A 26251-nucleotide genomic window follows, 5' to 3' on the forward strand; every position below is an offset into this window, starting at 1 on the left:
CTCACTTGTCACAGTTGGAGGACTCTACTCCCTCTTCTACCGAAATCCTCTACTCCCTCCACTGTCTAATACTCTTCTCCTAAAATACCCTGTACTGCTGGATGACTTTGCTCCTTCCTCTATCTAACTCTCCTCTCCTGAAAACACTTTAAAACCTAATCTGTCAAAAGGCCCGTACACACGATAAGAAAATCTGTAGGGAAAATTCGTCCGACGACCGATCTGCCGATTTTCGGATTCTTAGTATGGTGCTTTTGACAGCCGACTCCAACTTTTCGGCTGACAAAATCCTGATGTGCAGGCTATATAATTTTTGTTGTCCATAATACAATGTCCGATTTTCATCTCATTAGTACAGATTTCGATGGAAAAAAATCTTAAAGAGCAAGACTAGGCATGCTCAGAGTGAAAGAACACATACAAAACAATCCAACACATGACATCACTTCTGAAGTAGAATTCTGCCGTACGGGAAAATTTGTATGAAAAATAACATCTTCACTTTCCACATCAGACTAGCATGCCACAAAAAACGGACGAAAGATCGTTCGATAATCTGATTGTGTGTACGGGGCTTAACTCTCCCCTCCTGAAATAGTCTGCACTGTCGGAGGACTCTGCTCCTTCCACCAACTCTCCTCTCCCAAAATACTTTGCATTGCTGGATAACTCTCCTCTCCTGAAATAATCTGACTGCAAATGTACTGTGCTCCTTCCTATAACCAATTTAATTTGTCTTCATTCTATTTCATGGAGTCTTCTAGGATGGACATATTCTTACAAAAATCTGGAATCAATAAGTCCTGTCTCAGTCCCGGATATTATTATAAAACATAACAATCATGGAGTCTGCTGCCATTTTTTTCTGGATCAGTAATCAGGTTTTGGATATTTGTCCAGCTCTGGCCCAATAACAGCAGATGACATACCTGACAGATCATTAGATGCCATGTTCTCTTCTGTAGTGGCGTCACTGTAAGCAAAGAAGACCAAACTGTCAACAGCAGGATATGGTTTCCTTTTTATATTAGCAATAAAGCCTCCCATCCAGCCTAAGTCTCCACACTGTATATTCCATGGAGGAAGATTGAATTTGTTACACATTGTCCCTTTATATAGATACACGGAGACCAGCCTGGAGTGTATAAAGGAGAAGACCACAGCTAGAATGCAGTGAGAGTGGTCACATGAATGCAATATTTTTATAATTTAGTGTAAATGTCCAATGGACAGCTGAGGTCTTCTGCCAAGATCTACCATATTGGATGATGTCAAAGCAAGAGGTTTGCAGGCTCCTGATAATACCGGGGCATGTATTTTCCTCCCTCTAATCAATCCACAGACTGCTGTCCACAGTGAGTACCCAAGGGACATTGAGGGAAGCGTATATATCACATTAATGGTGGTGGTTTCTTCTGCACCCCCCTTGAGAAGAAAGAACATAAGAAAGATTGTGGCATCACTTTGCTGAAAGGCTGCCAATTAGTTGTAAGGCTGCATTACCATCTTCGTGCAAAAAAAAAATGCCGGAAAAATGCACATTTTCATGCGTGACTTCCCATTTTTTTTTTTTTTTTTTTTTTTTACAGAGTCTTTAAACTTTGGAGTTTTCTTATTGCCCAATAGAGAACACTATCTGTTGCATCATTTGTTGCTAGGTATTTCAGCTTTTCCATTTGCTTTTCTTTATTTTATTTTTTTATTATTATTTTTTTTTTTTCCATTAGGGTAAGGGGTTTAGGTGTTAAGGTTAGGGTTAGGATTATGATTAGGAGTTGGGGTTATTTTTTTTTTTTTGCTGGGTTAGAGTGTTATTAATACTACTACTACCACAATGGCTAATAAATGAATAAATGTAAAATAAATGCACAAATAAATAAAAATAATCATACATTTAATAAATGAATACCAAGTAATAATAAATAAATAAAAAAAATTAAAAAACGGACCCCCTAGCCTTTTCCTCTAACCCCTAAACACATGTAAAAAATAATAGCTAAAGACCCTATCACAAAATAAATATTTTATTATTATTATTATTATTATAAGTAGTAGTATTTTTTTGTTTTTGTTTGGGGGTTTATGTATTATTGCTATTACAGTATTATTAATATATATTTTTTAAAGTTAGGGGTTAATAATGTATTATTACATATTATTAATTTATTTTATTTAGGACTTTTAGTTATGTGTGTATTTGACATTTATTCATATACTACTATTTCATTTTTACGTTTTTTTTTTTAAATTATTTTAACAGAAAATCGTGCAAAAACGGGCGACAAAACACACGAAGGGGTCTGTTTCCATTAATTTCTATGAGAATAGAAAACACACCTAAAACGCTGATTTGAGCTACAAAAAAAAAAAAAAAGCTTCAGAACTTTTTTGAGCTTCAGGCAACTTGGAGTGGAGATGTGAACTAACTCCACAGACAATTGATTTTGTTTTCCTCCAGCATTTTGGAGCTTCAAAACGCTGAGGTGTGAATGGGGCCTAAGTATTACTGCAAGATGATGGAAACCAGACTGAAGGAGATTTGACTCTGAGATTGCCATCCAAAGGCTCCTTCATAGAAATGCCAACCCCCCCAGCCTGAAGGAATCTGTCTCTGGGACCTCCATCATGGGGCCCTTCCAAAGAAATGTCAACTCCCCCAGAGCCTTAGGGGATCTGGCTCTGGGACCTCTGTCATGGGGCCCTTCCAAAGAAATGTCAATTCCCCCAGAGCCTTATGGGATCTGGCTCTGGAACCTCTGTCATGGGGCCCTTCCAAAGAAATGTCAATTCCCCCAGAGCCTTATGGGATCTGGCTCTGGAACCTCTGTCATGGGGCCCTTTCATAGAAATGTAAACACCCCCAGAGCCTTAGGGGATCTGGCTCTGAGATGGCCATTCTGGGGCCGTGCACACTGTCCTTTGTGGGGTCACGTCTTCTGAATGGGCATTTCGAAGCCAATCAAAATGAATGGCACTGCAAGGCAGCGATGCATGCAGGATGTGCTACTACACCCTGAGGTATCATGCATGCGTTTCCACTTTTACTGCAATGTTTTGGTGTGAATGAGCCGGGGGGAATATGGCCACAAAATAGTGCAAAGGCCAATCAAGGAAATGTGCTCCGTGCCCATATAGAGATTGTAGTATGCAGATGAATGGGGGAGAGGGCCTGGTCTGTCACCAGGCTGTACATGGCAGTGTGCTATGCTGCCCTAGCCAACACTTATGTTTCAGGCTGCTCCTTCCCTCCCGCTATAAAGGCTCCATTCACACCTGAGCGCATCGTTTTTAGGTGCTTTTTTCAGGCGTTTTTTGCAGTTGTTTGGAGGCAAGAATTGACATCTAACAAAAAAGCTTGTAATCTGCCAAAAAAGAAGCTCATGTACTTTTTGAGCTTCAGGCGACAAAACGCTCATATGTGAACAGGGGCCATTGAAATGAATGGGATTTTGGACTTCAGAGATGAGCGTTTTTCAGCTCGTAAAACGCTCAGGTGTAAACAGGGCCTGCAGGGTTTCCTATAGAAGCTAAGGCTATGTTCACATGTCAGCGTATCGATCGCGAGCAGAATCACCGCGATTCTGCCCGCGATCCGGAAATCATTGCAAATTGCGGGACGCCTGTGCGTTGCCTGTGATTTGCAATAGCACCCCAAACGCTGTGCGATGTTGCCGCGATTTGCGCCTGCCAAATCGCGGTAACATCACGCAAAAAAATTGCGGGACGCATGACACCCCAAAGAAGCTCGTACCTTTTTTGGGCGTCATGCGTCCCGCGATTTTTTTTGCGTGAGGTTACCGCGATTCGGGAGGCGCAAATCGTGGCAACATCGCACAGCGTTTGGGGTGCTATTGCAAATCACAGGCAACACACAGGCGTCCCGCGATTTCCAACGATTTCCGGATCGCGGGCAGAATCGCGGTGATTCTGCCCGTGATCGATACGCTGACATGTGAATGAAGCCTAAAGGCCCTGTTCACACCTGATCGTATTTCAGCTCGTAAAACACTCATCTCTGAAGTCTCAAAATGCCCAACAAGCAAAACCCCATTTATTTCATTGGCCCCTGTCCACATCTGAGCGTTTGGTCTCCTGAAGCAAAATGCCTGAAGCTCAAAAAAGTACATGAGCTTCTTTTTTGGTTACAATGTCAATGCCTGCCTCCAAACACCTGCAAAAAACGCCTGAAAAAAGCCAGATAAAACGCCTGAAAAAGATACACTCAGGTGTGAATGGAGAAAGTTCAGCCAAGAGTAGCTGAAGAAAAGAGGGGACATCCTAAGACTCCCCCTCAACCCCTCCTCAGAGGACCGTCACCTACTAGGACTGACCCACCTCAGGGGTGACAGGTCCACAATATAAAGAGGGGGAGGAGGTTATGTCACCCCTGGCAACCAGTCGGCTCCTCCTCCGTGACCCTAGGAAAGGTACCAGGTTGTCAGGCGCAAGTGCAACCCACAGCCCTCCTTCTGCCCCATCACACCCTGCTTACCTCAGTCCTCAGCACTTTGGATTTCCAGCCAATCGCAGCGCGCGCCTTTTCCTTGGGTCATCTGCGCGCCGCATCCCAATTGGTCGACCAGCCGGCACCGCTTTGCTCTTTCATTGGCCTTAGAGACGGCAGAGGGCGAGATGTGCATTGATTGGATAGTAAACGAGTCGCGTTTTGATTGGTTTGAGGAGCGGCGCCGCGCTGCGTGTTTCCGGAAGACGTGGCCTCCGCTATACCCGGAGACCGAGAGAAAGCGGGGAGAAAGGCACGCCCACCGCCGCCCGGACAGCCGCAAACATGATCTCCCTCACCGACACCCAGAGTAAGAGATACCGGGCACAGCACCGGCACCACACAGGGGGATAGAGATTGTATGGCACCGAATATCACACAATGAATCACTGACAGCCTATTACCCCCTATATCACAGAGGAGGCTCTGAGAGATTTCTATATAGAATGTATGATTGACCCCAGCATCACACCTATATCATACAGAGGAGGAGGACACCCCAATATATATATTATTGACAGCTCATCATCCCCTTATCCCATATACAGAGGAGGGGGACACCCCTATATATAGATCACTGACAGCTCATCACCCCCTCATCTCATATACATAGGAGGAGGACACCCCAATATATATATTATTGACAGCTCATCATCCCCTTATCCCATATACAGAGGAGGGGGAAACCCCTATATATAGATCACTGACAGCTCATCACCCCCTTATCCCATATGTAGAGGAGGGGGGCACCTCAATATATGTATCACTAACAGCTCATCACCCCCTTATCTCATATACATAGGAGGAGGACACCCCTATATATGGATCACTGACAGCTCATCACCCCCTCATATACAGAGGAGGAGGAGGACACCCCAATATAGATATATATATATTACTGACAGCTCCTCACCCCCTTATCTCAAATACAGAGGAGGACGACACCCCTATATATATGTATCACTGACAGCTCATCACCCCCTTATCATATATACAGAGGTGGAGGGCACCCCAATATATGTATCACTGACAGCTCATCACCCCCTAATCTCATATACAGAGGAGGGGGACACCCCAATATATATATATTACTGACAGCTCATCACCCCCTCATTTAATATACAGAGGAGGGGGACACCACAGCCAATATATATATAACTGACAGCGCATCACCCCTTCATCTCATATACATAGGAAGACGACACCCCAATATATATATATATATATAACTGACAGCTCATCATATCATAGCTGGTATACAGAGGGGCACCCCAATATATATATATAACAGACAGCTCATTACACCCTCATCTTGTATACATAGGAGGGGGACACCCCAAAATATATATATTACCGACAGCTCATCACACCCTCATCTCATACAGAGAAGAACACCCCAATATATATATATATATATATAATCTTGACAGCTCATACCCCCATATCTCATATATAGAGCAGGGGACACCCCAATATATATGCATCACACACCCAGACCCCCATAGTCAGCACCTGGAGATGAGGAAATATCACTGACCATCTATCACCGCATAGCACACAGAGGAGGGCGCTCCCCTTTGACTGTACATCATCGAATATCACACAGAGGGGGACACTGGGATAAACGTGTATCTGTAATCCACATATGGGTACCCTGATCAGGTCTGTATGTGTCTTGGCAGCGGTCCTGCTGGAACATGTGGTTCTCCTCCACTGGTGAGCTGGTGTACTGTGGGAAAATTGAGCCTGTAGGACAGCTGTGCAGCATTGGTGTTGTTCTACACAGTGCAGATCACAACTGTCGGTTCTCTCATATGTCATTATGACTTTTTCCTCTGTCTTCCCATGTGGAAAAGAGCTTGTCTTTATTTTAAAAACCATTCCACCCAGAAGAGTTATTGTCTGTCTGTTTTCCTCCCTCCGCTTCCTCTAAAATCCTTTGTAAATATTCACTGTGCACTCCATGTCCACTGTCTACTTCCCACACCTCGTACACACTGCATACCTATATAATGACAGATCAGACCATTCATTCACACACTCAATCTGTGCGATTTCTCGCACCTACATCAGCTTGAAGCATGTATTGTTCCCTTGCTAGGGATATATTTCTGTGCTGTTGTTTTTAATGTGTTGGTGAATATATGGGGGATCCCCTCCTCTTTGGCGGTCCCTCATGTACACACTATATATTTTTATATGGTTTAGTCATGGTTTCTTGGTTTTCTTTCTTCCAATCGGCCCTGAAAACCCATACTTTCTCTATATTTTTTTGAAAAAATGAAAGCTTGAAGCTAATTAGTTGCTATGAGCAACAGTACTGTCTCACTCTTCCAGTATAGTTTGTTTCAATGTGTTAGCTGTTTGTATACTGGAGGAGGGATTTACTAAAACTGGAAGAGTGCAAAATCTGGTGCAGCTCTGCATAGAATCAAATCAGCTTTCACGTTTTTATTGTCAAAGCTTAATAGAACAAGCTGAAGTTAGAAACTGGCTACCATGCACAACTGCACCAGATTCTGTGTGCTCCAGTTTTAGTAAATCAATCGTAGGGTATTAGGTATGTGGGTGCAATGTCACTCTTCCTGTGTAGTTTATATACAATGTATTAGGTATGTGGATGCAATGTCACTCTTCCTGTGTAGTTTATATACAATGTATTAGGTATGTGGGTGCAATGTCACTCTTCCTGTGTAGTTTATATACAATGTATTAGGTATGTGGATGCAATGTCACTCTTCCTGTGTAGTTTATATACAATGTATTAGGTATGTGGGTGCAATGCCACTCTTCTGGTGTAGTTTATATACAATGTATTAGGTATGTGGATACAATGTCACTCTTCCTGTGTAGTTTATATACAATGTATTAGGTATGTGGATACAATGTCACTCTTCCTGTGTAGTTTATATACAATGTATTAGGTATGTGGATACAATGTCACTCTTCCTGTGTAGTTTATATACAATGTATTAGGTATGTGGATACAATGTCACTCTTCCTGTGTAGTTTATATACAATGTATTAGGTATGTGGGTGCAATGCCACTCTTCCTGTGTAGTTTATATACAATGTATTAGGTATGTGGATGCAATGTCACTCTTCCTGTGTAGTTTATATACAATGTATTAGGTATGTGGGTGCAATGCCACTCTTCTGGTGTAGTTTATATACAATGTATTAGGTATGTGGATACAATGTCACTCTTCCTGTGTAGTTTATATACAATGTATTAGGTATGTGGATACAATGTCACTCTTCCTGTGTAGTTTATATACAATGTATTAGGTATGTGGATACAATGTCACTCTTCCTGTGTAGTTTATATACAATGTATTAGGTATGTGGGTGCAATGCCACTCTTCCTGTGTAGTTTATATACAATGTATTAGGTATGTGGATACAATGTCACTCTTCCTGTGTAGTTTATATACAATGTATTAGGTATGTGGATACAATGTCACTCTTCCTGTGTAGTTTATATACAATGTATTAGGTATGTGGGTGCAATGCCACTCTTCTGGTGTAGTTTATATACAATGTATTAGGTATGTGGATACAATGTCACTCTTCCTGTGTAGTTTATATACAATGTATTAGGTATGTGGATACAATGTCACTCTTCCTGTATTGTTGATTGTTTGTTGTGATCTTTGCAGAGATCGGAATGGGCCTGACTGGCTTTGGCGTTTTCTTTCTGTTCTTCGGCATGCTGCTGTTTTTTGACAAGGCTCTGCTTGCCATCGGAAACGTAAGTGAGGCAGTGTGGAGAATTCTTTGGGATGGAGCTGATATTTTGCCAATGTCAGATGCAGTAATCCCAACATATAATCCGTATAATCCATCTGTTAGAACAGTCCTGTGCCAGACCTGAAAACAGATGTTTCAGAAAGTGCATTTCCTAATTAAATAAAATCTGTCAGTTTGACATTTAAGGCATTGTGAAGGATCCTGTTGGTAGGGCATCCTAACCCCTACCCAGTGATACTTTGCCTACACACATCCACAAATACTTGGTGTGCAGCAGCACCCCAAGCTTACCTGAGCCCTATCTTGCTCCAGCGATGTGCACGAGAGCCTTGGCTCTCCCGGGTCTCTCCCTCCTCATTGGCTGAGACACCAGCAGAAGCCTTTGGCTCCCACTACTGTCAATCACAGCCAGTGAGCCAATGAGGAGAGAGCAGGGCTAAGCCGCACTCAGTGTGTGAATGGACATACGGAGCAGTGGCTCAGGAGTGAGCCTGCTCAGCTGCCCCCATAGCAACCAGATTGTTATTCAGGCACTTGGGGCTAAAAGAGAAGCCAGGAGGGGACATGAGAAAAGGTGGATCAGGGCTGCTCTGTAGAAATCCATTAGACAGAGCAGGTAAGTATACCAGGTTTATTTAAAAAAACAATGAACCTTTAAAGTTGAAGTATAGCCTAATACTTAAATTCTCCCTGCAATCATTAAAGTTCAGTCTTGTGTCTCAAAATCAGAGATGTATAGTAACGAAGTAGAACTACTTAAGTACTGTACTTAAGTACCGAAATGCGGTATCTGTACTTTTTCTAGAGTATAATATTTTTTCTCCTACTTCTACTTTTACTTCACTACATTTTTTCGATGATTTCGATACTTCTACTCAAGTATTTTTTTTTGTGCTGCATAGTTACTCGTTACTTTTAAAAAAATGACCAGTGCCAGAACAGTAGATGGCAGGTTGCATAAAGCTCAAAAAAATGTGTATAATGTCATTTGTAAATCAGCGCATACGGAAATAAAGGCTGTGTATAATAAAAGCTGCTATACCAAATCTTTCCAATAAAAAGAAAATATGAAACAAACAAATAAATGGTGCTACAGCGCTTAAAGTGCATCAAGAAACTACTAACAAACACAGGTTAATCATTTGAAATAATAAAAAACAATATGATGTTCAAACGTTTGACTTCTTTCTTTAATAACTACATAACACAGTACTTGTACTTCTACTTTCAGTACTTGAGTAGAATTTTTTTTTCAAAACTACTGGTACTTTTTACTTTTAGTACTTAAGTAGCAATTTTTTTTAAAAAACTACTTGCAATACTTAAGTAAAAAAAATGTTGAATACTTTAGTACTTCTACTTAAGTAACTTTTTCTGCGAGCACTTCCACTTCTACTCAAGTCACTTTTTGATCGAGCACTTGTACTTTTACTCAAGTAGAACTTTCGAGTACTTTATACAAGTCTGCTCAAAATGAAAAAAATCCCAGTTTCTCTCCCTTTATTTTGCAGTTTTCAGTGCTGTCACATGACTTCAATTGCGAGTCCAAGAGCAGCAAGTGGGTGTGGTTAATGAAAGCCAGTGACATCACTTCCAGGGAGGGGCACTGTCCCTGTGTAGCCATTGGGCGTATACAGAATGGGGGGGGCTGATCATAGGTTCCCGCCCAGTGTTCTCATCAGTAAGGATGCATTGTACTCCCTAATTCATGAGAACATGAAGAAATGAGAAAAAAAAAATCTACACAGGACACTGGGAGGGGGGAGGTGCATATATACAGTATAGCTGTGCTGGGCTTTGAATGAAGACTACCATAGGAGAAGGAAGCTGGACACAGGGGGAGGGGGGGGACTGTCAGTGAAGCTCTGGGGTCTGAGCTCACAGTTGACAATGATCATAGTACAGGCAACCACACTAAGTCTACGTTTCCACTAGTGCGAGTTGTCATGAGACTTTGGACACACAAAGTTGCATGACAAGTCACAGCCCATTGATTTCAATGATACCTGTTCCCATGTATGCGACTTTAAAAAATCAGCGACTTTGAAAACGTACCTGTACTACTTTGATGCAACTTTTGATGCAAATTTGATACAGAGAGTGTAAAGTTGGATCAAAGTCACGCTACTTTGAGGTTGCAATAGTGGAAACGTAGGATAAGGCTCAGTTTCCCCTAGTGTGACTTGTCATGCAACTTTAAACACACAAAGCCGCATGACAAGTCACAGCCCCTTGATTTCAATGGCACCAGTTCCCCTCTATGTGACTTTAAAAAAATTAGCGACTTTGAAAAGGTACCTGCACTGCTTTGGTGCGACTTGTGATGCGAATTTGAGCCAGTGAGTGTAAAGTTGGAATAGAGCTGCACTCAGTCGCACTCCAAAGTCACACTCTAGCATTAGGCTACATTTCCACTAGTGTGACTCCAAAGTTGTGTGATTTAGAGTGCCACTTTGATGTGACTTGAGTGCAGCTTTGATCCAAATTTACACTCTCTGGATCAAAGTTTCATCAAAGTAGTGCAGGCACCTTTTCAAAGTCGCTGATTTTTAAAGTTGCATAGATGGGAACCGATGCCATTAAAATGAATGGACTGTGACTTGTTATGCCCATTGCAGCGGTCACTTGACATTTCTTCCCCAGCTCCCTCCGCCGTTCACAGCAGCTGGGCGTGTGCTCATGACAGTGCCCATCACAGTGCCATCAATGCCCATCACAGTGCCATCGATGCCCATCACAGTGCCATGCAGAAATAACTACGTGGTTCTACACTGGAGAAAATCTGCAGCATGTTGCACTGTAATCTATTTTACAGTTTCTAACAGTGTGTGTGTGTGTGTGTGTGTGTGTGTGTGTGTTATGTGCTGCTGGAACCATGAGTAGTGAGCATGACATACTTCCAAAGCCTGCCCTTTCCCTCTCTCAGGAGAAGCTGCTGGCCTAATGCTGGATATACTCTATAAAGGTATAATGTATAATATGTATATCAGCGCAACTAAATAAATAAATCTAAAAGTATCAAAAAATATTGTGGCTGCAATATCAAAGTGGTGAATCACTACACATAAAATCAATAAATAAAGTGATATCGGGCTACAATAAAGTGCTAGTAACAAAAAATTGCTGTTCTATTCAAACAGCAAAAATACTGTGCATTGCAAATAACAAAAATTGCTGTGCTGTGCAAAGGTGCAATAATAAAGGGTTGTAGAAATTATTGAATTATTGAAATCAATCAACATAAAACGTGTCCATATGATTTCTTCACATAAACACTAAAATAACTTGTCAAAATCAGCTTAATCGCATCAATTGAAAAGATAAATCAAAAGTGCAAGGTGCTAGTCCATTAAAGTGATTCCAAGTGAATAAACAGTCTCTAAAGGGCCAAAATAAGTGCAGCTGCCGCAATGATCCCACCACCAGTGATGGATGGCCTCTCACCTTATAATTTGGCCAGTGTTTCACCACTATGTCAAAAACAGCTTTATAGTATCCCCAGACAAATGGGTAGACTCGATCCGCTCATTAGGTCCTGAGTGCTCCCTGGTTGCTGCACAGATAATTAGGGTGGCTCTGTCCTCACTGTATTTCCCCAGTCTCTGTCATAGACAGAGCCACCCTAATTATCTGTGCAGCAACCAGGGAGCACTCAGAACCTAATGAGCGGATCGAGTCTACCCATGTCTGGGGATACTATAAAGCTGTTTTTGACCCAGTGGCAAAACACTGCTCATATTATAAGGTGAGAGGCCATCCATCACTGCTAATGGGATCGTGAGCACCTGAATGATCCATTGCAGCAGGCTTAGAGACTGTTTATTCACTTGGAATCACTTTAATGGACTAGCACCTTGCACTTTTGATTTATCTTTTCAATTGATGTGATTAAGCTGATTTTTACATGTTATTTTAGTGTTTATGTGAAGGAATCATATTATGGACACATATGTTTTATGTTGATTGATTTGTTAATATATTCAATCATTTCTACAACCCTTTATTATTGCACCTTTGCACAGAAATTTTTGTTATTTGCACTGCACAGCATTTTTGCTGTTTGAATAGAACAGCAATTTTTTGTTACTAGCACTTTATTGTAGCGCGATATCACTTGGATACACACTATACAATTGTCTTTAGATTTACCCAAAACATTTAATATGAGGTCAAACCTAAACATTTCAATTTGTATGCAATCAGGCAGGCCCTTGCACTACATAGTTGAAGGTAAATCTAAAGGAAATCTACCAACATATATATATTGTATAGTGTGTATCCAGTCATAAGGAGGCTATGAAGACAGGAAGAGATCATGTTCTGTGAATGATGGGAGGGATGGGGGGGGGGGGCTGGGCAGGTCTAGGAATGCCTGTCTAAGAAAGGCAGACAACCTTTTCAGGAAGTAAAATAGAGCTTATAAAATTCAGATAAAGGGAGATAGTGTTGTCGGTGAAGAACAGGAAGAAGCTGTTTGTCTAGTTTTAGATAAGACTTTCTAAGCTACACAAGCAGCTAACCAGAAAATCAATAATATCAAAGATAAAGATATTTAAAGTGATTGTAAAGTCTCGTTTTTTTTTTTTTTTTTAATATAACAAACATGTTATACTTAACTAGTCTGTGCAGTTCATTTTGTACAGAGCAGCCCTGATCCTCCTCCTTCTCAGGGTCTCTCGTTCCTGTTCCTGGCCCCTCCCTCCTATCGAGTGCCCCTACAGCAAGCAGCTTGCTATGGGGGCACCCAAGCTGAGCTGCAGCTCTGTGTGTCCATTCAGACACAGAGCTGCCGTTCTCGCCCCACCCCTCCTGTTTGGCTCACTGACTTTGATCGACAGCTGTGGGAGCCAATGGCACCGCGGCTGTATCTCAGCCAAACAGGAGGGCAAGTCCCAGTACAGTCGAGAGACTCGTGGACATTGCTAGACAGAGAGGGGGCACAGTTAAGTATTAGGGGGGCTGGGGGGGCTGCTACATACAGAAAGATTTTTATCTTAATGCATAGAATATATTAAGATAAAAAACTTTCCTGACTTTACAACCCCTTTAACATACTATTAATAGTAGAAATTTCATTTTTGACTGGAGGTACCCTTTAATATCATGTTAACCCTAAAGTGACACTAAAGTCATCAAATAAATGCAATATGTCTAAATATAAGTAGAGTGTACCTTTTATCTCTCTCTTTCTTTGGTTCATATCTCAAATGCAAGCTTTTGCCTGTTCTAGGGTGGCTGTGTTCATTCTCCATGCCCCCCATGTGAACATAGTCACCTCTTCCTGCTCACCCCTGAGATGGATTACACATCTTCGTGCAGACATATTCAGCTCTATGGGAATTGTAGTACACATACAGCAGGCACTGCTCACTCTACAGACACTGTCATTTTTAGTTACCCATACACTGATTGAATTTCATCTGGTTCAGCAAAGACCAGCCAGATTTTGATCAGCGAGTGGCCATCCATGCTTAACAAAAGTCGATTGTTGGATCAGCTTCTGTGGAAGGAGAGTGTTATTAAACTTTTCTCTCGGCTGCAGATAATGGTCAGTGTATTTTGACAGCGATTAGTGCTTCTGTCAAAATATCAAGTTCCAACTTAGGGTGGGTGGCTCCTCCATCCATCTAGTTTGCGTGGGTGGAGGAGTCTGTTAGTTTTGTTTTGTGCAGCCTTCTGACAATAACGAGAACGGATCAAAGTTCAGGGACCGGACAATTTTCGATTCATATATGGCCGTTCCCATTTGATAGAAGTTGATCGAGAAAAGTTTCCCAACATTCCCAATCAGTGACTGCAGTGTGGGGAGGGCAAGTATGGAAGAGGGGAGGGACTTCTCACTTTCTCATTATGTGAAAATGTATGTATTTTCCATAATCAGTAAGATTCAGCGATGAAAGGAACACAAGACTTGTCTGGTTTATTCAGAAGGAAAGTACAAAGGGTGCTGCCCTGATTGCCAATCAGATCTCAGTGTACTATAGTCAGGACAGCGGGGAATGTTCTCTGAACTTGGGTCTCTGGGATTCCTTCATTCTGCTTTATTGGTAAAGCCTGTTTATTTTTAGTTTAATTTCTCTTTGGTTTATGGACAGAAAACTTTCCTTGTCTGTCCCTATTTTAGTGATGTGGAAAGTAATGATCTGCTGTTGTCTCCTATTAAGCATTTTCTTGACTTCTTCTCGTGTTCTAGGTCCTATTTGTGGCTGGATTGTCCTTTGTGATCGGACTGGAGAGAACATTCCGCTTCTTCTTCCAGAAACACAAAGTTAAAGCCACAGCGTTCTTCCTCGGCGGAGTGTTTGTGGTCCTCATCGGCTGGCCACTCATTGGGATGGTTCTAGAGATCTACGGTTTCTTCCTGCTGTTCAGGTAATGGAGGGGACACTGAAAAGACATTGTTTTTATATCACTCATAGGAGGGCAAACGGTGACAAACCACTGTGTCCGTGCTGCTGATATAGGTCCTCGGAATTGTCCAATTTTCAAACAGTCATTTTCAGTCCTAAACATGTGTAAATGTCAGTTCCCAGCAAAAATGTCGCCATAATCCCACAATAGGTTAATCAAAATCTATTTGGTAGACTGATTTCACTAATTCAAGAATTTTAGTTATAATCTACATCAGGGAAAGGCAAACTTTCAGTGATTGAGATCTACCTGGACAACGTGAAGGAAAGCAAAGATCCCCTGGAGGGTGGGAGGAAGGGAGGGCGGGTACTAGGCGGCACCCTTAAACAAACAAACCATCAAGCTCCCAATAAAAAGATGTAGATGGTAGACGCAGTGCTTTGTAACCCCCCCCCCCCATAAAGCAGTGTTCTCTGCCCTCTTTTCTTTACATCACCCTCTCCCTCTGTAGTGTGCTCTGTCTCCCTCCACCCACAGCAGCAGTGTCCCGTACCCCCAGCGCAGTATCCTCTGCCCCTTTACATACACGGGCCAAATATCAGGTGGTAACGGGCGGTTCAAAAGAAACCAACCGATATTCAGCCGGTGTGTACACCAACCTGTCAGACAGAACCCGATCGAATGGGCATGCTGGAAAACCAGCGTCCGATCAGTACTGATAGCCAGTGGCTGTAAGCGCTGTCCGGTGTGTTCTGGGAGGGGGGGGTTCCCTCTTTCAGAACACAGTAGCTCAGCGGGGAGATCGCTTTTCTAACCACATTGGATTGCTGGTACAGGATCTTCTCCCGAGCACCTCAGTTTTTTTTTTTTTTTCCATTCAATCTGGTGGGTTGAATGAAAAAATAACTGATAGTGAGTACCAGGCTTTATTGTGATTTCTCTGCCAACTCCTTACCTGGCTGGAGGATGTCCAGCATCAAGCTTTTTGTTCCCTAGCCAGGCTGTCCCTGACCTGCCCCTTTCATTGATTGGACTTTAATCGTGGAGACTCCGCATCACATGTGGACCCTAACTTGGGCAGTCTTCCAGCAAATAGAGCCTGGCTAGTAATGCACACCCCTCCAGACCCATATACACTCACCATTGCATTCTGATACTTGCATACCTCCTCCCAAGAGCCAGCCCACTGCTTGCATCCAGACTTTGGGCTGTTAAAAGGAGTACTGAGGCAGGGTAATGTAATATTTTCAGCAAGCTATGTACAGCACTCTGCCTGCATGCATAGAGAAGGACAGAGACCCAAGGATGACAGTGGGTCTAAAAGAGAGGAAACGGGTAGATGGAGGATTATGGAAGAGTAGATGGATTTATCATCTCTGCCCATTTTTGGTGGAGATAGACTTTTCCTTCCTTCCTGTTGCTTTTGGACCACCAGAAAAAGGAATGTTATGTGTTTTGATGCCGCTGGTTGGATTGATCCTTTCTTTTCTTCCTTTTAGGGGATTTTTCCCGGTGGTTGTCGGTTTCATTCGAAGAGTACCTGTATTAGGATCTATCCTGAATTTACCTGGAATAAGTTCGGTAAGATGGACACGAAATTCACCAGAATTGTTGCTGTAGTAACTCTCTTATCTGGTCCATGAGGAACACTGTGGAGCAGGTATACTAAAACTGGAGCACTCAGAATCTGGTGCAATAGTGCATGGTAACCAGTCTACTTCTAACCTCAGCTTGTTCAATTAAGCTTTGGCAATAAAACCTGGAAGCTGATTGGTTTCTGTGCATTGCTGCACCAGACTTTGCACTCCAGTTTTAGTAAATAATCCCCTGTGATGTCTGTCCTCTTTCCATAGGTCCGGAGCACTGTTATCTCTGGTGTTATACTGTGTGTTGTGATGCCACCTTGTGGCCCACCACTAATGTGCACACTTCTGTCGCAGGAAGGAATGTTTTTATTTTTTTATAATAGTTTTCTAACTTTTATTGATAAACAAACAACATAGTTAGTTTGGCAGATATGATTACATACAGCAAAGGTGGCAAGGTAAAATTAATGTGAGAGTCTGCAGTACAGGGGGTACATGGTGTCAAATAGTAGCATTAGGAGGGGCCCAACATTATAAAACAAAACAGAAACCATAACGTGGATAAAGAAAATCCAACAAGTGTTGTGTTAACAGAAAGTTTGCACCCCCATAATGGAGTAGGCAGGGGTCAGGGTATATCTCACTGAGGAAAATGTCCAGTGGAGGTCCAATGGGAGTATGAGGGATACGGAGGGAGAGGGAGGGGTAGGGGACGAGGGAAGGGGATAAGGGCCAAGTATTGCAGGAGATGGGGGGTGTGAGGGGAGGATGAGGGGGGAGGGGGCCCCCAGGGAGTACAAGCCAGCCCACTGCTTAGCCTTTTGGGAAAAGATGCAAATCTTGGGGGTAGAACTCACTGTTTAGGCTAGGGATGCACCGATTCGGATCGGATATCGGCGCCGATATGGCCATTTTAGATGAATCGGGGAATCGGTAACATTGACCGATCCACTGGCCGATCCGGTTTTTGCTGAGTAATGGCTCAGCCATCCCTTACTAAGTGCAGTAGAAGTATGGGATGGGAGCCACTACTTCCTGTATAGGTCCGGCTCACAGGCGGGAGTGATATCAGATACACTCCGCCTGTGAATGGAGGAGCCATACAAATGAAGCAGCGGCTTTGCTCAGTACTGCAGCCGCTTGCTTTGTGTGTAGCTCCGGTTCGGTTCCTGTATCGGCAATTTCACAACGCCAGATAACGGTATCGGGTCCAAAAAAGTCGGATCGGTGCATCCCTAGTTTAGGCCTGAGTTCTATCACTCAAGAAGAGCAGTGCTGTTTATATGAGTCCTTAAAGAGAAACCAGATTGTCCATGTGGATAAAAATGAAGTCATGGTTTCATTACTTGTATGTACCAGTTCCTTCAGCTCCCCAGCTGTTTAAGGCAATGAAACCAGTCCGAGAACCTTGTGGTCTTAGTCGATCTCCAGAGTCTAGGGATGAGTAAGTTGGCGGCATTCAGATCAAGATCAAGTTGCATACTGCTTTTTTTTTCTTTATTTACAATGTACTTTATGGACACCAGGTAAGCAAACAAAAGAACAAGCGAGGTCGCTCAGACATAGCCTTCACTTCACCCAATGTGGCTCACCTACTACTATGGGATTGGTTATAACAGTCATGACTAGGACTTATTGTAGGCGAAACACATCAGGATAGAACAACTTTGGATGGAGTAATGGATATGTCTGAATGACCTCACTTGCGCTTTTGGTGGTACATTGGCACACTGTGAGAGAAGAAAAAAACGGGTGGGCAGCTTGACTTTCACTGAATGATGATTTGGTGTTTGCTGAAAGCTAGAGAGGTTAGTGCAGGTATATAGTTTATAGATGTGTGCAGAAGAAATAGTGGTTCCTGGTTATGTATTTCAGAAAACTGTTATAGATAGTTCTGGAAGCCAAAAAAATTCTGCTGTTAAGGAAACTCTGGGCGAAATTAAAAATGACATTTGCTGCAGTCAGTCTCCCTTTAACACAGTTTTGTTACCTGTTGATTCTACCAGTATATCTGTTCTAATGAATATTAGCGGAGCTGCAGGTCTTTATCTTATTCTGGATATCCACAATGTCTGCAGTGCTGTCTCTGACTGCGATTAGGTAATTGTCTCCCATACGATCACTTTTCAGAAATGTGTACTGCACGCCACAAAAATTAAACTGTCCACACTGTGTGAGGAGATTCAAATGAAGAGCTGCCATTTACAATTTTTTTTTTTTTTTTTTTTGACATTCAAAGCCCACATAGACTGGGAAGAATCCACAGTAATGGTCAGTCCTTGTCTTTCCTTCTTACTTCACTTTATGTATGGGAGGGGTTTCTGTCATTCCAGAGATCTGCATTCACTATACTTAAATTTCCTTATTTCATTGTCCATGAAAGGGCTAAATTATATCCAGTTTACAGGAGAATCTATTTACAACGTTCAGCTCCTTCACTTCCCAGAGAGAATCAAAAGCTGTGCAAAGCCTTGGAACTTCTCAGAAATCAACGGTATCAAGACAGGCTAGTTATTATTGGTGATCCTATCACAGATTACTATTCAAAATGTCTATGGCAGCATCTTTAGTCTGTCTCAGAAAAAACAATTCGAGATATGGGGTAAGACAGAACCAAGCCCTCACTTTTCTCATGGAAATTGAAGAGCTGTTAATTAGTGTGCAGCCTTTGTGGAGAGTTTCATGCATATTTAATGTAGGACCTCATCCTACTAGAGCAGGGTTCTTCAAACTATGGCCTTCCAGTTGTTCAGGAACTACAATTCCCAACATGCCTTGTCATGTCTGTGAATGTCAGAGTTTTACAATGCCTCCTGGGATGTGTAGTTCTGCCACAGCTGGAGGGCCGTAGTTTGAGGATCCATGTACTAGAGTATCTGCCAGATGGCACCTGGGTGGGGTCAGGCACGTGTAGGGGATTCTCCCTGTGTCTCCATTTTAAATGGAGTGTGGCAAGTGTTGGGAATGTTGAGGGATTCTCACTGTGTCTCCAAATCAAACACTGATGCTCACGGATCATTGGAAAAATCCTAAACACTATAGGATTTTTTTTTTCTATTCCCATGTGAATAGTCTCATCAATGCATTTTGCTGTTTTCTAATCCTTTTTTATTTTTGTATTTTATATTCATTAGTGTATTTGCTTCACTGTTCATTTGGCATTGCAACTCTCAACGACACTGGTCTTATCTCAGCACTTTTCTTGTGTTAATAGATAATCCTGATATACAGATGGCAATTGGAGGACATACAATCTGTATATATGATATAATAGCAGAAATATAGAAGAGCAAGATTTTAAAAATGTAAAAGGAGCATGATAAAACATTTTCAGGTGAATGTTAAACACTCACAATGAAAGCACTCTGACAACAGCTTTGGATAAAATCTATTCCACCATACTACTTTAAAAGTAGGGTGCCTCTTCACTCATTGGGTTCCCTCATTGGATAGTATGGCAATGGGTGGGCAGGGTTACGCTGCCCTTAGTAGTCAAAGGATATGTTCTAATGTGCCTGCAAAGCATTGCATCTGCGATCAGGAGATCACAGGGACAATGTCCAGCTCCTGCAGACTCTCAGGAAAGCTGTGTGCCCATACTTTGTATGGGCAGACAGTTACCTGAGAGCAGGAAGATCAATGGACTACGAGGACATTCACCAACACCCTCTCAGCTAATTGAAAACTACAAGTGGTCAGAGGCTGGCGATACTTGTAGGCATTTTTTTGCAGAAGACGAAATGAACGACGCAGTAGAGTGGGCAGAGCCCCGCATGACCACAATGTTTTAAAATATTGACAGTGAGTGCAGGGATAAGATCCCCAGCCCACTGTTATTGGGGGAGAGCTGCAAATGCTGAAAAATGTTACACGTTCCACCCTAAAAATGGGTGGAGCATGTAACATGTTTCAAAGGAACTTATCTTTGAAGTGTGCCTGGTGATAAAAGTAAACAGAGGGTGCTTTCCTGGAAAATGTCTAGAGGTAACTGCAGGGGCATTTTGGTGCTTCCTTCTAGACTAGACTCTTCAATGTGAAAGGCTTAAAGTGGACCTGTCAGTAGCTTTACAGTTCTGCATTAATAAATCCATGAAATGTCACAATATACAACAGTATATTTTTTCAGAAAAATTCTTACATTTTGTCATTGCAAAGCCATTCTTCAGCTCCTGTTCAGTGATTTTTGCCTAGGGTGAGATGGTGTCATTAGTTTACTGCACCCAGGAGGAAGATTTCCTCAGGCTCCCCTTCCCCAGTGATGAGACTGCAACAATAAAACTGTGGCAAGTCGCAATGTGAAAGGCTGCAGCGGGGGCTGATCTGTGTCAGACATTTGTGAACACAGCCAAGAACTGCACAGACACCAGGGTTTCCGTGAATGTTATTTCTGAGCCAGAACCTCAGTCCAGGAAATAGATATTGACCCAGAGCAGTAATGGTGCCGTCCTTCTGACAAGAAAAGCAGATGCAGGCATTGTCAGGGGGAGTACTGTAATCTGTGAAAGGCAATAAATACCTGAAAGTGTTACTCTGACACATTACTGATCATGTTGAACTTCATGTGAATCCTTATTCCTGATTTCAGCTCCACTTTAAATTGTCATTAATACATCTGTTAAAATATGTCGCATTTGGAGAAAGAAAATGCACTGTAGTTCCAAATAAATATTTCTGATATCAGCTGCATAAAGAGGCCAAGGCCACAGGCCAAGACTTTATGGGCCAAATGGGTTGGATATCTCACAAATGGGTTGAAGGATAAAAAAACTGATAGTGTGTGCCAGGCTTTAATCCGACCATGAAGTGGTCAAAGTCCAATCTGAGCCAAATCTCAGTGGTGTACATAGAACGACCAGAGTGCTTGTGGAGAAATGGGGCCAGCAAGAAATTGACTTATTTGCATCTTTCCAGGATACCAAGGTGACCAAGTTTACATCAAGATTTTTCAGTGCTCAGGCAATATTGATCAATGCCTCAACCACTTCCGCACCACCCGCCGCAGTTTTACACTGGTACTTTGACGTTAAATCCTGGCAGATAGCTGCCATAACTCCAGTATTTTTATACAGGGCGTGCAGTCCTCTTTCACATAAAAGTGGTCCTAGCGGCAGATTCACTGCGGGATCACTTTTATGGGTGGCAGGAGAGGTGCCGCACCCCCTCCCACCGCTTCCTGGTAATTTTCCTAGCTTAGTGGAGCTGTTGATAGCGGGAAAAACGATCTGGTCCGTCCATGTCCCAGGCAGGAAGTCGAGTGATGGCAAGATGGTCCCCGTTCGAATCTTTGGCCTTGGAGGACCGGAGTGACGTCATACATCACTTCCTCCCAACGGCCTTAAAGGGCCCAATTTTTTTTATTTTTTATTTTTTGCTTTTAAGGTAGTTGTGAGATCTGAGGTCTTTTTGACCCCAGATCTCACATTAAAGAGAACCTGTCCTGCTTATTTCTATTGCAAGTGATGCTTACATTTCTTGTAATAGGAATAAAAATGATCAAAAAAATTATTTTTAAAAAAGGGACAGTGTAAAAATAAAAGGTAAAATAAATAAAAAAAAATAAAAATAAAGCGCCCCGTTCCTCCGAGCTCGCGCACAGAAGTGAATGCATACGCAAGTCGCGCCCACATATGTAAACCGTGTTCAAACCACACATGTGACATATTGCCACGATCAGTAGAGCAAGAGCAATGATTCTAGCCCTAGACTTCCTCTGTAACTCTAAACTGGTAACCTGTAGAAATTTTTAAAGCATTGGAGATTTTTAGGTACCAATGTTTGTCGCCATTTCACGAGCGTGCGCAATTTAACCAATTAACCAAAACATGCTGGGTTTCTATTTACTCGGCATAACATTATCTTACACATTATAGAAAAAAATGGGCTAATTTTACTGTGTTATTGTTATTGTTTTTTTTTTTTTTTTTATTCAAAAAAGTGTATTTCTCTTTCGTACATTGATGGACACAGCTCCTGATTCTTCTTAACCATTGGGTTATACTGCCTCCTACAGGAGTAGGACACTAGGCAGGAAAAAGCTTGACTACTCCTATGGGCAGTCCCAGGGGGTATACACCCACACTCAGCTATAGGCACGTTTTTTTTCTCCCTAGTCAGGAGTAAGGACCTAGTTCCTTGCTGGCATCTCTGGTCCTGGCAGTATTTTTCCTTTTAAATAGATTTTTTTTCTTATCTTTGTTATTTTGTTCCTGTGAGAATCTAATATCAACTGCTGGACTGGGCAACGGACTGGATAATCAAGATCCAGAAGGTCCCCCCAGTCTGGCCAGCGAGCATGAGCAGGCCTCAGATCCACACTAGGTTGGCCGCGATATAGCCCCACTTGACGGCAGTTGGCCTGTGAGTTAAACATCTCGGGTGCATACGACCTGGCCTCGGCCTGAGTCACAGCGTTCCTCCTGGCCGACAGTCACCCACATCCCGATGGAGCTGTGGTCTGTCAGGAGCCGTGCACACCCTGTTCCTATTATGGTAAGTAGCTGTCCCTCTACCCCTGGAGGGTTTTTGGTGTGGTCGTAGACCCCCTCCCTGGGATGGTAGGACCCCTGAGTCCCCCCCCCTTCCCCTCCCTGGTGGTCACTGTGGGTCTTCAGGCCCCCTCCACTCCCTTTCTGGGTGAGGTGATGAGTTGGCTTTTGTCTCATGCACTTAAGGGGGGCTTGTTGGAGTTGCTGCTGACTGGATTTTTCCTGGTTCACAACGGAGGGTTGAGCAGGGTTCCCCTGCTACCCTGGGGGTTGGTGACTAGGGCAGGGATGTCCTCTGCTGCAGTTGTTGTGCTGGGGGAGCGGATGATTTGGCATCCGCGGGCCCGCACCTCACGTGGCCGGATCCCGTCCCAAATTTAGACCGCAACTTTGCGGCCTACTGGTCAGGAGCTATGTAGGGTGGCCTCACTGAGGGTGGCTGAAGCCACTACCCTCCGTTTTGGCATCCGCCCTCCCCTCGCTGCCCCTGGATAATCCGCTCCGCTCAGGCGGCTGGACATCCACATAAATTTAGGCCGCCATGGGGGGGAGGCCCCAGTGAGCCTAGCTGGGATGAATGCAGGACAGCGTCCTCGACACAGCTTGTGCTCATTGGGTCTGGACTCAGAGCTGGAGCAGAGTCCAGACTGATGATCAATGTACTGCAGCTCCGAGCGATCAGACTTTGTCTGGATCATTGGACAATTTGCCTTTAGGGGTGTCCGGTACGAATTCAGTCGGACAATGCCACGGTGGGGCTCATGTCAATCACCGTGGGGGCACAAGAAGTGTCTTGGGGATCGGTAAGTAGCCGGCATTCTAAGGGGGGGCAGAATGATCGTTCCAGCCCTCTCTGCTGTACACATTCCATGCAAGGTGCAGAGACATGTGGCATGGTCTCGGGATCCTCTGGCCGACGTTGCAGACTTAATAGTGGCTCCTGGGGGCGTCAGTATTGTCTCATTTATGCCTTTCCCCTTCTCAAACTTCTAAGACTCCTGTGCAGGATCAAGGCAGCCTAGGGATTATAGTCTTTCTGGTGGCTCCAGACTGGCCTCGTCGATCTGATACAGCTAATCGTGGATGCTCCTTAGAGACTTCCTCTCAGGGAAGATCTACTGTCTCCAGGACCAATCTTCCATCCTGCTTTACAGTCGCTGGTTTTAACGGCTTGGTTGTTGAAAGCCAGGTGCTGAAGAATAGAGGTTTGTCTGAATGGGTGATTCCTACACTGTTAAAGGTTAGAAAATCAAACTCTAGAAAGATCTACCATCATATTTGGAAGGCGTACGTTGCGTGGTGTGAATCTTTGGGGTTCTCCCTTGTTCCTATTTGGTGGCTCGGATCTTGGCTTTCCTCCAATTTCCTCTGGTTGAGCAGCGTCTGGCCTTGAGTACCATCAAGGGTCAGGTTTCAGCCTTGGGGTTTTCTTTCAACTTCCTTTGGCCATGCTTTCCTGGTGCATACCTTTATCCAGGGAGCTCGACACTTGGTTCCTCTAGTGCGGTCTTCATTACTGCCGTGGGTCCTCAAATTGGTGTTGTCAGTTATCCAGGAATCTCCCTTCCGAAATATCAGGAGGTTCCCCTGCTTACGTTGTCCCAGAAGGTGGCCTTTGTGGTGGCTATTATTTCTGCTTGCAGGGTGTCAGAGCTGGCAGCGTTGTCTTGTCGTTCACCTTACCTGTTGGTTTACAGAGCTAAGGTGGTTCTGCGTCCCTGTCCGTTGTTCCTTCCAAAGGTTGTCTCTGATTTCCATTTGAAGGAAGACATTGTGTTGCCTTCCCTATGTCCCAGGCCAAAACATCATAAGGAAATAGCTCTGAATTTCCTGGATGTGGTTCGGACCATCGGGGTGTACCTGGCAGCTACAGAGTCTTTTAGGAAGTCAGACTCACTCTTTGTAGTCACGGTTGGACCTCGAAAAGGGTTAGCCTTTTCTGCTGCGACCATTTCCAGATGTATCAGACAGACAGTAATTCAGGTCTATTCAGGCCTATTCAATTAGGGGTCAGGTTCCTCCTTTCCCTGTTAAGGCACACTCTATTCAGCCGTTTAGTGCTTCCTGGGCCTTCTGTCATCAGGCATGAGTAATGCAGGTTTGCAAGGCGGCCATCTGGTCGGCTGTGCACACTTTTACAAAGTTTTATAAAGTGGATGTGTTGGCATCTGCAGATGCTTCTTTTGGCCGCAAGGTTTTGCAAGCTGCTGTTTATAGGACCTGGTCCTCTTTGAGGGTGTATTGTTTTTTTCAGGTGAGTTGTTTTGGTTGAGCTCAATGTTACCTGGTTGGGTGGTTAGCCTTGGGAATTTTTTTTCTGCTGTTTTCCCACCCCTCATGTTAAACACTGCTTTGAGACATCCCTATGGTTAAGAATCAGGAGCTGTGTCTGTCAATGAATTAAAGAGAAAATGGGATTTTTGATTTACCGTAAAATCCATTTCTCTGATGTTCATTGGCAAACACAGCACCCACCCATCTGTGGAGTTGGCTTTCTTCTGACACTGATTGTAACAAAACTGAGTGCCTAATAGCTGATCGTGAGTGTATACCCCCTGGGGCTGCCCATAGGCGTAGTCAAGCTTTTTTCTGCCTGGTGTCTGACTCCTGTAGGGAGCGGTATAACCCAATGGTTAAGAAGAATCGGGAGCTGTGTCCGACAATGAACATCAGAGAAATGGATTTTACGGTAAGTCAAAAATCCCATTTTTTTTTTTTTTTTTTTTTTTAAATTGCGTTTGTAGGACCGCTGCGCAAACATGTTGTGACTTAAAGTATTGCAACGATCTCCCATTTTATTCTCTAGGGTCTCTGCTAAAAAAAACAACAAAAAAACATATAATGTTTGGGGGTTCTGAGTAATTTTCTAGCCAAAAAATACTGATTTCAACTTGTAAACAACAAGTGTCAGAAATATGCCTGGTCCTTTATTATTATTATTATCCTTGGTTAAATTCACCTTGGCCATTTTGCAAAGCTTACATCTGATTCTAGAGATTCTTGCATCAAAAATCTGTCTTTATGAATTTTTCATACTTGTGAATGAATTTTACCCCTGATCTTGTCTCTTTTCGTTCCAGCTAGTAGACAAAGCCGGGGAGAGTAACAATATGGTATAAGATCGGTTGTCGATTGGTCATTGGGCACTGCGCAACATCTATTGCAAACTGAGGAGGTCACATCTGGGAGCTGTCAATCACACTAAATCCGCCTGTTACGCTCGCTCAAAGGACTGCCTCTGCCTTGAACGTTTTTGGGGTCCACAAATGTTGCTGACATTAAAGGACAACATTTTATTTTTTTCCAAGATGTTGCTGTTTAGTTTGGCAGTGGTACTCTGCCTGCAGAATCCAGTTCATCTGTGGAACCTGTTTCTTGGCACTAAAGGAAAATGGGACTTTTTATTTTTATTTATAACGATGCGGAATAAAAAGCCACACTCCTTGTGACTGGGACTGCCCATGCATGAAAGCTGCGCTGGATGGAGAAATTTTTAAGAACCAAGAAAAATAAAGGATTTATAAAAAAAAAAAAAAAGGTTATTACTGTGTGAATAAACCATTTTTGTAAATACA

At 43.1% G+C, this 26251-nt stretch overlaps 2 protein-coding genes across 3 annotated transcripts in view; one reads left to right on the top strand and one right to left on the bottom strand.

Annotated features, from left to right (window-relative positions):
• Positions 1-1015, bottom strand: part of RECQL (RecQ like helicase) — a 46519-nt gene extending 45504 nt beyond the window's left edge. For both annotated transcript variants that reach the window (XM_082254268.1, XM_082254267.1), the window contains exon 1: positions 930-1015. In XM_082254268.1, the coding sequence (XP_082110394.1) occupies positions 930-951 (22 nt within the window). In that variant the 5' untranslated portion in view covers positions 952-1015. The remainder of the gene's footprint in view (positions 1-929) is intronic.
• Positions 1016-4659: 3644 nt separating this feature from the next.
• GOLT1B (golgi transport 1B) lies at positions 4660-26251 on the top strand. Its single transcript, XM_082252740.1, has 5 exons — positions 4660-4814; positions 8164-8255; positions 14448-14626; positions 16105-16186; positions 25757-26251. Exons 1-5 carry the CDS (start codon positions 4790-4792, stop codon positions 25793-25795), a joined length of 417 nt encoding a protein of 138 aa, XP_082108866.1. The 5' UTR covers positions 4660-4789; the 3' UTR covers positions 25796-26251.

Source organism: Pelophylax lessonae (genome assembly GCF_965119305.1).
Source record: "Pelophylax lessonae genome assembly, chromosome: 4".
Classification (NCBI taxonomy): domain Eukaryota; kingdom Metazoa; phylum Chordata; class Amphibia; order Anura; family Ranidae; genus Pelophylax; species Pelophylax lessonae.

Bases quoted from the DNA above. Each gene is read 5' to 3' on its own strand.
- GOLT1B (XM_082252740.1), top strand. From the start codon at position 4,790: ATGATCTCCCTCACCGACACCCAGA. The intron at 4,815-8,163 runs GTAAGAGATACC...TGATCTTTGCAG, and splicing joins CTCCCTCACCGACACCCAGA to AGATCGGAATGGGCCTGACT. The intron at 16,187-25,756 runs GTAAGATGGACA...TTTTCGTTCCAG, and splicing joins ATTTACCTGGAATAAGTTCG to CTAGTAGACAAAGCCGGGGA.